This window comes from Coturnix japonica, chromosome 4, assembly GCF_054131305.1.
Source record: "Coturnix japonica strain WE chromosome 4, WE-NBRP24, whole genome shotgun sequence".
In the NCBI taxonomy this organism is placed as follows: domain Eukaryota; kingdom Metazoa; phylum Chordata; class Aves; order Galliformes; family Phasianidae; genus Coturnix; species Coturnix japonica.
In genome coordinates this window covers 43,811,816-43,824,537 of record NC_140666.1, presented here as the reverse complement: position 1 = coordinate 43,824,537, position 12,722 = coordinate 43,811,816, and the positions used below count along the sequence as shown (strand labels likewise).

Genomic DNA, 12,722 nt, shown 5'->3' with positions numbered 1-12,722 from the left:
TCTTGAGGAGATAAAAAGGTGCATTTACTTAAGTGTAAGTGCAGGTTTTTTTATCGCTTACTCTGTTTTGATGAGCGCCATTCAAACTTAAATGTATACTACTTAAATGTAGTTTATTTTAATTGGAACTAATTAAGCATCAAAGAAATGAGAAGCTACTTTTAGACTGGCTTAAAAATAACTTTAAGGAAAAACAATTGAGATCAACGTGTTCAGGCTGCTACTGAACATGAAACAGCACTGCCATCATCATTTCCTCCCCTCATGTTACTAAGTACATGAGGAGGGGAAGAAAATACCTCATCAGATTTGGCCTATAAATGATGCCCTGAGCTGGGAGAGGTACTCTGGCCTTCTGTTTGCTCTGACTACTAAGCTCTACTTGTCAGAAGTTTAGGAAAGTAAAGGATTAAAACAAGGGTTATTCTGTTGTTTCTAACTTTTATGGTCTTGCACAACCTTCTCAGATCTCTGGTTTGCAGAGAGGCTTTGGAGAGCTACCAGTTGCGTGTTGTAATTAATAATGTGTTTCTCTCTATGGTTTCTTGGCCTCTCCTTGGGAGACTGGGAGTTCTTAGGCAAGAATACTGCCTTGATTCTCCAGGTTTGAGGTTGCTGTGTGTGTAGTAGGAAGAAAAAAAAAAAAAAGGAAGTTGTCAAAAATCAAAGCTAGTACTTTTTCCAAGTACCTCATTCCTTTACCTGCTTTGTTTTCTGAGAAGCAATGAGCTTTGTGGCTTTTCAGTGAAGCCTGAGAGTAACAGGGATGAGGAACAAACTTAGTGAAATGAATAAACTTAACATGGTTTAATTAAGGGCTAGTATGCTAGGCTACACCTCTGTGCACCTGCAAAAAGCACAAAGGTGACTTCAGATAATGTAGATACAGGCTGGTCCTGATGCATGTGAACCTGTTAAGACTCATTTTGGCTGTTATGCTCTGCTTCTCTAATATCAGAGATCTCTCCACACCAGTCAGGTACCATCCATGTGGAACATGAGGGCCCTTCTCTTTGCTGGCAGAGGAGGCTGTTGGGAGCCAGGTCCCTGGGTTCCCAAGAAGGTTGTGTTTCGCTGAGGCTGTGAACTCTCAAACTCTGCGTTCCTGCTGTGCATCACAGCGTGCTTTACCAGGTCGTTTGCTGAGAACACAAACGTCACAGTTCATCTGAACAAAGAGGAGCTACAACTTCTGGAGGAGCCCTTTCCTCCTTATACCTGCTGTATCTATCATCATATCTACCTGTGCTGTTTTTCCTTGCCTTAAGCTCTTAAAGGAAAAGCAGCAAAAGCAGTTTTAGGCCTTGCTGAAGACAGGGCACTACTTTGAAGAAGAAAGAGCAAATAAAATCCACTGAACAGTTGTGGCAGTCTGATGCACTATATTTGTAGTATGGTACAAAGTCAATAGTACATTGAAGAGCTGTGCTCCTTTATTATCAGTTTCTGAATCTCCTTTTGCACCTTACAGAGTATAATCTAGAGCTTAGAAAGCCCCTCACCTTAGTGTAAGTACATTTATTTGGTCATATATCTGGCTGTGTCTCAGGTTAGCAGTAAGCAGACTTCCTTGCCTTTTACTGTAGAGGGCTTTGTCTCACAGGTAGAGAAGTCACGAAATGCAAGACTGTTTTGCACTGTGGGATGTGAAGTTAGGAGTCTTGAGCATGATAAGCTAGATGAAGAAGAACAGGTTCAACTGTCTCCCCTTTTTATTTGCAAGCCTTAAGGAGGTGTGCTGTCCTGAAACAATTTTGATTTTAGGAGGTGAAAATAAGATATCCAAATACAAACATGAGTCAGATGTTAGAGAAGCAAAGCTCTCGGTTTCCCAATGTTGCAATTTTTCTTATTTCCAAAGGGCTGTCGTGTTGGATAATTAAAACCAGACATTTGTGTGTTTAAATAGAATGTTAAAATACCCGAAGCATTTGGTTAAGATGGTATAAATTCCATCACCTGCACAGAATGTAGATACGCCATTCTAGTACTTTAGAATGAAATTGTCTGGTTTCCTCACTAAATCTCTAGGCATTTTGCTGGAAAACGTGATCCTGTACAAAGGCAATCAAGTCTGTCTAGCCAGGCTCGTAGGATGCATTGTATCAATGCAGAACTATGCTAACTATGTATGCAAGTTACCATTGTCTGAACTTGCCATTGGCATGGGGAAACCTGGGAGTCAAACGCTTCTCCCTGGAAAGTAGGTAAAAATGTAGCTGCCATTCTTCTTCCAGCATTTAGGAGTGATTTGTACCTGATTCCATTGGGATATTCAAAACTGACCTTCAAGCTGAGATTCCAATTACTCTAAGAACTGAACTGTTAATCATCCAGCAGTTTTCTTACGCCAGAGCACGCACGTGCTTTCTCCCTGTAAACCATTTAATATGCAAATGTTTGCTTTTTACCTTCCCTGCACTTTTCAGCTACTGTTTTTTTTAATATTTTTAAGATCTTGAACTTTTATAAAGAATATTTTTTCCATACCTGAAATAAATGTTGACTACCCGCTATTTAAATCATTCATTTCCCCAACTGTTGTATTAAGTTGTATGTAATATATTGAACTCAGATGTTTCTCACTATGCAGCTTTTATATATATATATATATATATATATATATATATATATATATATATATGGTATATATATGTATGTGTATATATATATATAGGTAAAATAAGGGCAGCTCCTCTCAAAGGGGTTATTAAAACCATTAGCTTCATCCCTACACTGTCATTGAAGCATTTGCTGTGCAGTACCCTGTTGGTAAGCTGTTTTGGCTAGCAGGTTGCCTAGAGGTCATCATTTGAAAATGTCTCTCTCCAGGTCACTGTTCCATGAAGGCTTTTATGTGAGGAGCACCATGATTGCCTATGTTACGTTCTGACCCTGGAGGTGCTCATCTCTTGAAATGCATTTGGATCTGAGAGGCTTTTAGCTCTATGCTCAGATCTGAAGGGGATGCTGATAAGGATGATTAATGAGCCCAGTGAAGGAGTTTTCAGGTAGTGAGACAGGAATGCTATCACCCCCCTTAACCCAGCACTTCTTAGCACATGGTAATGTAACAGAAATGCCCCAGTCTTACAGGTCAGTGACACATCCCTAGAGGCCATGGTCCTTACAGGGGTGTGTGGTACCTGCTTGCACACAGGGAAGCTCACAGGATTTCCTTGTGCCAGGTGGCACCGGGATTTCATTGCCACAGGGAATGCAGTAGGACTTGCAGACTCAGTGATGAGCTATCTGTGCTCTGGAGGAGGCATTGTGTTTTCCATATGGAGATGTACAGCTACAGTTAACCCACGTGTATGTTACTGTAATGCAAATCATAGTGGTAAGCTTTGACTTGCAACTGCTGTCCAATTTCTAGATAAATGAGTCTGATGTTTTAATAATTTCTCCGTGTGAGGAAATCAGCAAACCATTTGAACACTGCTGTATGTCTTTGATGGTGGGTAACTTGCTGCCTTTGGTCACAGATCCAGTGCACACCAAGGCTGCAAGGAAGCAGGACTGCAAGATGAGGTTTCAGGGACACAGCTCTGAGTGAGGTCATTAAACCTCAGAGAAATGATTTTCTAAGGTCTCAGTTCTATCTGGGGGCTCTACTTGATCTCTTGAGTTTCCTCTGTTGTTTTATTTCCTGCCCACTTCAATAAAGCTGTGCCATCTTCCAGCCCATGCCAGTAGAAACAACCTGAAGCTGTAGCATCTCTTGAAAGCAACAGTGGATGGTCTCAAAAAGGAACAGCTAAATCAAGCATGGTTTTAGTGACATTAATAATTGCAGCATCTCTGAATGTGTTCTTTCAGCTCCAGGAAGGAAAAAAAACAACTAAAAATGCTACCTGGTAGGTTCTGTAACTAGTGAGATTTTTCCTACAGTAAAAAGAAGGAATAGTCTAAATGTGCCACATCCCCTGGCACAGCTCTTCCTCTTATGGTAATGGTTGCCCAGTCTTGCCTTTTCCTTGAAAAGAAATTATCTGGTTCTTGGCTGTTATCACCCATTAAGAAGAAATAGCAATGATTTCATTTTTATAATCAAATAGACAATCTCACTTCTGTGAAAACAAAGAGAAATTTGATGTACAAGGGTGGTGTCTTTGCCACCCTCTCTGGAAAAATTATTTCCCCCCGGGTTTCTCATTTGCCAGTGAAGCAGCTGCCAGAATTTGCTCAGAAATGAACCCAGGAGAGTTCAGAAATTCCCCACTACAGCTTATGGTGTGGATAGCTATGAGCTCTTGGCAGAATTTCCACTTGAGCCAACTCTGTATCCTAACAGGGCCAGGTAGGGTGTATCAGGTAAAGGTGAGGGGTTGCTGGCTGGTGCTGTGCAGGGAGGGAAGCAGAAAAGAGGAGCACAGTGGGGAGAAACTAAGCATTGGGGTGAACGTCCATTAGCATGCCAAGCAATAGGAAGAGATGTTATGAATGTTGCTCATGCTGTGATGCTGCTCACTGTGCCTGAGATGAGTTAAAAGAATAAAAAGAAAAGCCCTTAATGGCTATTGTTCCAGGAAGAACAAAAGCTGAACTTTCTGGTTTAGCGTGGTGCTGGGTCTGTGGATAATCTTCAAAGAGAAACTACCAAATTTAAAAGGCATTAAGCTCTGAGAAATCTGAAATCTGGCACACCTGCTTTACAGAGATTTTATTTCTTTTTTGCCCTGAATGCTGCTGTGTGTTCATTTTTCTGTCGGAGCGCCAAAGGCGTTTTTCTCTGTCAGATGTAGGCTCTTGACCTTGGAGTGGGATGACAAGGAGTTATCCCAGGGTGTGCCCTCACCTGTCAGGCAATACAAGGCACCAAATAGAGCTGTCCGTCTTCTTTAGCTGAAATGGTTTCACAAATACTTCATTAACGCCTGTCTCCACAGAGCAGAGAGTTGTCTGCTTTACCTTGCACGTCCAATATTGAGATTGATGACAGCTGGGGTCATTGGTTAAACTGCCTCATCCTGACAAGCTGAGGCAAAGGGAGGAGCCAGGAGAGCAGCAGGATGGCTGCAGCAAATACCCACCAGAGGCAGCAATTCCCAGTGCAGACAAAGCACTTCAGGTATTGGCATGACCTGCAGGCCACATCCTGCTGTTCACAGACCATGGTGCTGGGAGACCTGTGGCTGATGCTTGCTGGGTTCTCCAGCGCCCCACACCAGCTATGAGAGCAGAAGAGGATGGCTCATATGGGGTACTATCAACCATTTTCAAGGCCCACAGCCTGTTTTAAAAGCAATAATTGTCCATTGCAGCTGTAAGGTACCTGGTACTTCCCCATTTGTAAACTGAGTGTGGCCTTGACCATGCTAGCTACTGAGGGTGAGGGTAAGGCAAATGGAAAGGGAACAGCTTTTCCTTTAAAAAGTTGTTCTCATGGGGATATTTTTCTCAGAGCTTTGTCATTATCCCCCAGAGGCACCTGTGACATTCAAAGCAACACCAGATATTGGTAATCTGACCAAGAGAAGATGTGCTTTTGTTAAACACATGCTGGTAGGGTGTCACTAGTTGGGCTGGGAGCAATGAACTGATGAATGAGGTAGGAATTCACATGGACCTTGGCGACTGCTTTGGGGTGCAAGCTGAACCTCTGCTGAAATGGGCAGATATTTAAGGCAAACACGCATGATATTTTCATAAATAAAACGGCATGCTACCTGCCGATATGGAACCCTATATGGCTGTGGAACTGCGCAGTCTGAAACAAAACCCTGTCACTGTCCAACGACTTATTTCCCTCTTTGCAGCTTCACAAATAAATGATATTAAAAGGCCTTCCAATCCCTGAGTTTCAGCGCCCCAGCCTGACCTGGGCTGGAGGCGACAGCCCCATCCCTTGCATTATTCTCACCCTGGGAGCAGTGAGGACCTGTTCTCCCTGTCTGCTGGGAGGCGATTTCACTTCCCCGCTCTACATGGTCTATTGTTAAGCAGACAATAGCTAATTGAACCCTACCTGCTCACCTACCACAATGGCATCCATCCCCATGCCAAAACTCAATCCTGTTGCCAAAGGTTTCCTGAAGAAGGTGGCACTGTTGCCACAGCTGGGAATCTCCGCTCCCTCCTCCCTGTATCCCACCACATGCTATTGCCCCCGTATCCTTCCCAGTGCTAGCAGGGCTGAGTCGGGCAGAATTGTGAAGTTTAAAGCTCAGCAGTCAGCTGCTTCCTGTGTTGCCCTGTAGGTTTAATGACTGGACTGAAAGAGGCTCATCACTCCTCACGCAGGAGACTCCCAGGGATTTCACTGCCTGAGTAAGGGCTTCTGTGCAGGGCTGTTGGTGAAGGATGGCAGAGCAGGGCCCAGCACAGAACATCCTGGCACCTACCAGCACAGAGATCGTCAAAGAGCACTTCCTGGCAGGGATTTGTAAGAGCAGGTCTCCAGACATTTCACAAATACGAGCAGTATTACCATCCTCGAGTTACAAAAACAAGCTACCAAAGAACCAAAGGGTAAAGCTAAACAAAGTGCTGCCTTGTGAACCCTTGGTTGCATATCAGCGGTTTCATGAAACACAAGCTAAAAAATGCAGCACTCTTTTCACCTACAAAGGCTGCCACAGGTGTGGGAAAAGTTTTCAGACACACCTATCAGGATGCCTCATCCACCATCTCGCTTTTCTCAGAAGCTGCCATTGCTGTCCTCGATTTCCACTGCTTTAAAGCATTCACATAACAGTGCTCCTGTGTTTTCCCAGGTTTCCTGGTCCTTCTATTCCCTGCACATCCCCTGCAGCAGAGCCAGAAGCCCGAACCAGTTTGCATCGACTGGGTGCGCACCAGGGCAATACTGGCCGTGCTTTGCTGGGGTGGGAGCACAACAATGAGATCTCCAGGGGTTTACCCCACCAGCAAGGCAAACTTCTGCATTTCCAAGCATTTGAGAGGCACTTAGAAGCATCACCCGGGGTACAGAAACCTCCAGCCGGGCTGAGTCCACGGTCCTGCCGGGACTGTGGGGTGGCACAGAGCAGCCCGGCACAAGGCTTTCCGGCCCGGAGGAGGCGGGGGGAGGCCCGGCCCGGTGGCAGGGCGGGGAGGGGCGGGGTTGTGCCGGAGGTGCACCGGGGGCGGAGCGGCCGAGCCGTGCCGGGGCAGCGCTAGGGGCGGCCCGGAGCGGTGCGGTACAGTACGGTGCGGGAGGTGACGGGGCATGCCGGGCGGCCATGCCGCGCCGGGCAGAGCGGTGCCTGCAGATCGCCCCGCACTCTCTCGCCATCGTCCTGGGCGCCGAGGCCGGGGGGCGGCCGGCGGGGCCCGGGGGTGCGGCGGAGCTGGGCCGGCACCGCATCGGCTACGAGATCTTCGCGGACTTCAAGCGGGAGAACATGCAGCACTTCTGGGACCAGCGGGCCACGACGGCGGTGGCCGAGACCTTCTTCCTGGGCTGGATCGACGAGCAGGTGCTGCTGGTGCAGGGCAAGGAGGAGCACCTGGAGGTGCTGCGGCAGGGCTGGGCTCGCCGCTCCCTCAAACCCCCCAGCGGCTTCCACATCAAGTGCCTGGGTACGTGCTGCGACGGGACGGGACGGGACACCCCCGCGGAGCGACCCCGTTAAGGTCGCTGTCCCCGTGTGCTGCCCCTGCCCGCTGTGTCTGTGCGGTGGGCAGCTGGAGCGGGACGCAGAAAATCCCACTCTGCGGTAGAATTTTCAGACCTTTAAAATGCTCTGATGCAAAGTTAACCGGGCGAAGTTCGTGCGGAGAGCAGAACTCAAGTGGTCTGTTTCTCAGCGCCTTGTTTCTGGATGCTGCCGTGCAGCCTTTCGCTGTCACTGTTTCCCTCCGACGGCTGTCTGTCTTGTGCCGAGGGGGAGACTCAGGACCAATCTCCCCCTCGGAATAGGAGGTAGATCCTATGCTATCGATAGAAAGGTTTTTCTGTGCTTTATCACTGTTTAGAAGAGGGCCCTGTGGCCCACAGCGGTTGGGGTTTGGTTTCGGGGTGCCCCATCCCATGTCTGCCCTCTGGCAGCATTCCTGAGGCACAGAGTGCTGCGCTCTGACCTTGGCATTGCCGGGAGGGGAATGCAAACAGCCCTCTGGAGCCCACTCTGAGATACGGAAATACACTTCTGCCGGGAGTTGGTGTTAATAAGTAAACTCCCCTGTGTGGGGGTAATACGCGTTCCTTGGGGGTTATCTTTGCTGTGGATTTAGAGAAAACTTGAGCCAAATGTTTTTATTTGACTTTAAAAACAGAAAGTTCTTCTTAGTGTTTGATTAAAGCTATGGAAGTAGAGCTGGAGCCCTCCCTGTCGTGTGCGTCCTCGGCTGCACTGAGGGAGATGGGAACAACTGAGCTATGGTTTTCCACTGCATTCTTCCCACTGGAGCCAAACTGACCCTTGGGGCTACAGGAGAAAGCAGGGCAGCACTTGCTGAGTGCTTCCCAAGCCTCTTGCTGCTGTTGGAGGGGAGCACCTCCTGCTTTTCCTCACATATGTGCATGTGAAGGCTTGGACAGGCCCGAGCTGCCCTGTGCCTTGAAGTGTTTGGTGAGCCCAAGCTGGGTTTGGCTTCTGGTCTTCCACAAGTGCTGCTGATGGTTCTACCAGTAAGAACAGCCCCTGAGTGCTCTGTTGCTTGTGGCAGGTGTGTCTGGGCCAGCAAGTCCCTGGGAGGGTCTGATGTCCAGGGATCCAAAGAGTAACAATAAGCCCTGCTGTAGTGGGCAGGGACATAGAGTACCTCAGAGGGCTGTTTTAGCTAGCTCCTTCAGCTTGGGGTTTGAGGATACAGGGTGTGAAGTTCTTGGCTTTAATGCTCACCTCTGGGGCAGTGTAACCCAAGGGTTACATGAAAGCAGCCTGCCTGCTGCCTGTTTTTGCTGGGGTCGGAGTTATCAGGCTGTTAGGAAACTGGGGATGAGGAGCCCACATAGGTTTTGAAAAGAACAAAGCCCCAAAGCCAGCACGCTGTATGTTTGCTGATTCAGAGGCCCAAGAAACCCATCCATAATCCTATAGGTCTTGGAATGAAATTCACTGTCTTGGGTAAGAGTGACTTGACGCTTTCTTGTAACTTTGCAAAGCTTTTGTAACTTAAGTCTTTAATGAGCGTTATTATTTTAATAGCATTTCTTTGACACGCCTTCCATTTGCTCCCAGATGTGTTTGTCATCCTGGAAGCCGGATTTTTTTTCCCATTTTTAGCTCTTTCGTGCCTCCCAAGCAAGGTTTGCGAGTGCTGCACCTCAGTTTGCAGTCTCCATCTGTGTTCATGGATGAAACTTCCTTCTGCGTTCTTTGCACTTGATTTTTGCCTTTTGGACAATGGGCGTCTTTGAGAGGTTTCCATCCGCTTTGTGGAAGGGCCGTGCCCTTCTATGAAAGTGACCAGACTTTGTAACAGCCTCGCGGTCACGCTCGGAGCCATTTCTGCAATTAGAAGCTGATGCTTCCAATGGCATTTTCAAGAAATGTATGGGCAATAATTAAACTAACTAGCACGAGTTACAATTCAGCGCTTTCAGTGGGGCTGGGCTGGTGTGCATTGTTTGTGCTCGGCCAGGCGTGGGGGGGGGGAACGGGGATTTTACTGCTCCACGAGCTGGAGCTAAGCGTTCCCTTTCTTCCTCTGCCTGCTTTCTTCTCTCCTGGCACCAAAAATTAAATGAACACCCAGCCAGTTGAGGTGCATTAATTTTCACAGTGAGTTCCCCCATCATTAATGGGTGATTATGGTGCTGTGCAGACTACTGGGCATTATGTGTTAAAATGTTATTCATTATAGCCAATCTTAAGATGTTACTTGACTGTTTTTTGGTGTTGTTTTTGTTTTTCCCTCCCAGTTATCTCCTTTAAATGATGAACATTTCAGTTGTCTGCAGGCTCACCTACACATTATGTATGCCTCATAGGCTTGACTTGGGATCTTCAGGAGATTGAGTTGGTGACTTGATTGAGGTACTAAGGAATTTGTTCCAAGCTTTGAGCAATAAAGGAGTTCAGAAGAGTTGGGTTGGGCATTCGGTGTATTTTCTAAGAGCAGTTGTTAGAGTCTGGAAGAGGCAAGAGGTGTGTGAGTATCTGAAGGGGGACTGTGACAAAGAAGGGGACGGACTCTTTAGCAGGGTCTGCTGTGGTAGGACAAGGGGAAATGGTTATACACTAAAAGAGAGGAGATGTAGGGGGACATAAGGAAGAAGTGTTTTACACCTGGGGCAGTGAGGCACTGGTGCAGGTTGCCCAGAGACACAGTGGATGTCCCAGCCCTGGAGACAGCCAAGGTCAGGCTGGAGGGGCTCTGAGCACCTGATGGAGCTGTAGGTGTCCCTGTTCAGTGCAGAGGTGTTGGACCAGGTGGCCTTTAGGGGTCCCTTCTAACTCAAATGGTTCTGTGATTCTATGAGAATGGGCTGTGTGTGCTGTGTATGACTTCTGGGTATGTGGCTGGTGCTTGCACTCTGGTTGCAAAACTTTGGAGTTAGAAATGCTTTTTGTTCTTTCATGAAAGCTGCAGATGCATTATATGTATAATGCAGGTTACCATCTTGATCTAAAATGCACAGTGAAAGTGAAAAACACACAGGAAGGAAAGATAAGACCTAATTCATTTCATTTACTTTTCTTTGCTTCTTCACTCCTCATGAAGTAGCAAAGTCAAACACACTGATGCATTGTGCTCATTGAGCAACACGAGTCAAGGATGTGTGAGGTTAATGGACAGCCCGTGCTGTCTCTCCCCTTTTCGAGCTCTTCTCCCCCACAAAGTGTGCCATTGTGTAGGACAGCCCTTCCTGGTGGCTAGGATTTAGCAGTGAACTCTTCTTAAGCTTTTTCCAGGCTGCCTTCACTGCAGACTGAATGAGCCCATCTTGCTCTTCAACCACCCTTTCACTTTTTTAGGAGGGAAGCAAAATTTCCTGCTCCTTTTTAGTCTTTTTCAACTTCCAGTGTAGTATCAAAGCATTTCTTCCTTTTTGCATCATGGCTAGGTTTTCTTAGCTATTTGCTTGTAGAGGCATCTTGCCTAACATTTGTCATCTAGGTGATGACCCCATCCTCCCGGCCAGCAGAGTTACAGCTTGTCCCTGAGGTGGGGCATTCCACAGCTCTGCCACATGCTTGTCTGCATGTGAGACCTCTGTTAGGGAGGGTAATAGGGGAAAATGTAACCCAGGTATCCTGCAGGGCTCTTGGCACCCTGTGCCTTCCCAGCATGCTGTTGGCTCCTGCAACTTGTGCCATGCTGCCCTCTTGCTTGATAGTCAAGGAAAGCCAGGAGCTTTCAGAGAAAGTAGAATGAAAACTGCAAGCAGACGGTGCCTTCCAGTGCAGAAACAGTGGCTGTGAAAAGTGGGGATGGAAGGGATATCTTAGTAATCCATTTCTGCGGTAGCAGAAGTTTAATGGGCTTCGGAAATTTGCAGGTCTCTCCAAACCATTCCTGCTATAAATACAAGAACATAAATGTTTTGATTATTTTCTAATGATGCTGACTGCTGGGAATCATACTGCAATATCCAGTTTCCACTATTGAAACTGCTCCCTGGGTGGGCCAGATCTGCAAAAGTTTTTAAGGATATTCTGTTCTTCTTGGAATAAGTCCCTTCACCTACTATGTAAACATGCCCACTGTACCCAACCCTTCAGTTTGACCAGGAATTTCACCAGAGACCTCTGATGAGAAGTATATGAATGCTAAGAATGTATAAGTGTGTATGTTTTGATGCAATGGGATGCTTTCCTTCGGACATTTGAACAGCTCCTCATGTTCTTTTTTTAAATCAGATTCCTGCTCTGAGCTGCAATAGAATGTGCAATCAGAGGTTGATTCAGGGAATCAGAATAGTGGCTCTTCTATTTGCTTTTTTTGATAGAGGAAAAAAGGTGTAATATTGCCTTCAGCACTTATCAAGTATATATTGGTCAGGCTCTGGAATGAGCTGTGCAGGGAAGTGATGGAGTCACTGTCCCTGGAGGTGTTCAAGAAGCGTGTAGACGTGTACTTAGGGACATGGCTTAGTGGGCAACACTGGTGGTAGGTGAACAGTTGGACTGGATGATCTTCGTCTTTTCCAACTTCAATGATTCTGCGATTCTATGATTTTAGTTTTTCTTAGGGAAGAAAGTTAGTATATGGTGCACTTAAGTATGCTCTATATAATAACTTCTGCAGTGTTTCCTGGGGCTGGGTGTGCTCCTAACTGTGCAATGTGAGACTGTGTTGTTCTTCTTCCTTGGGGCATAGGGGCCAAAACAGAAGTCTGGAAACGGTAGTGCAAAGTACTGGTGTAGCTTGACCTCAAATTTTACTGTCAGCTGGTTCATAGATGGCTGTCAGCAGTTGCCCTTTTAGAGAGGCAAACCACTTAAATGAAATAACTCCAGATTTGTTTCTTTACAAAATTTATATGCTGTGGCAGTGAAAAATGCTAATATCTCAGGAGCATGGTTTGGGTAGCTTCACAAAGGTGTTATTTTTGAAGCAGTTTTTGCCAGCTCTGAAGTGTTTCTTGATGTCCTTAGACTAGCTCATGCCTGCCTTTGGGGGAAGGCAAAGATGCTGAAGGGCATAGCACTATCCTTGGAATGTGGAATCCCATTGGAAGAGAGGAGGGGGATGGTGACAAGCCTTGGTGGATTTCCCAGTGACCCAGCAGGTATTCTGGAGGAAGCCCTGGTTAGGGCTGGACTGTGTATGGCAGAACAGTGACTCAGTCTCCATGTTGGTAGTAGAGCAGTGCATCACTGCAT

General features: G+C 46.7%; 1 protein-coding gene across 1 annotated transcript in view; it reads left to right on the top strand.

Moving 5' to 3' along the window:
• The first annotated feature begins 7,114 nt into the window (after positions 1-7,114).
• STOX2 (storkhead box 2) overlaps positions 7,115-12,722 on the top strand; it is a 120,276-nt gene continuing 114,668 nt past the window's right edge. Inside the window, exon 1 of the mRNA XM_015861442.3 lies at positions 7,115-7,527. Within this exon, the coding sequence (XP_015716928.1) occupies positions 7,188-7,527 (340 nt within the window). The 5' untranslated portion in view covers positions 7,115-7,187. The remainder of the gene's footprint in view (positions 7,528-12,722) is intronic.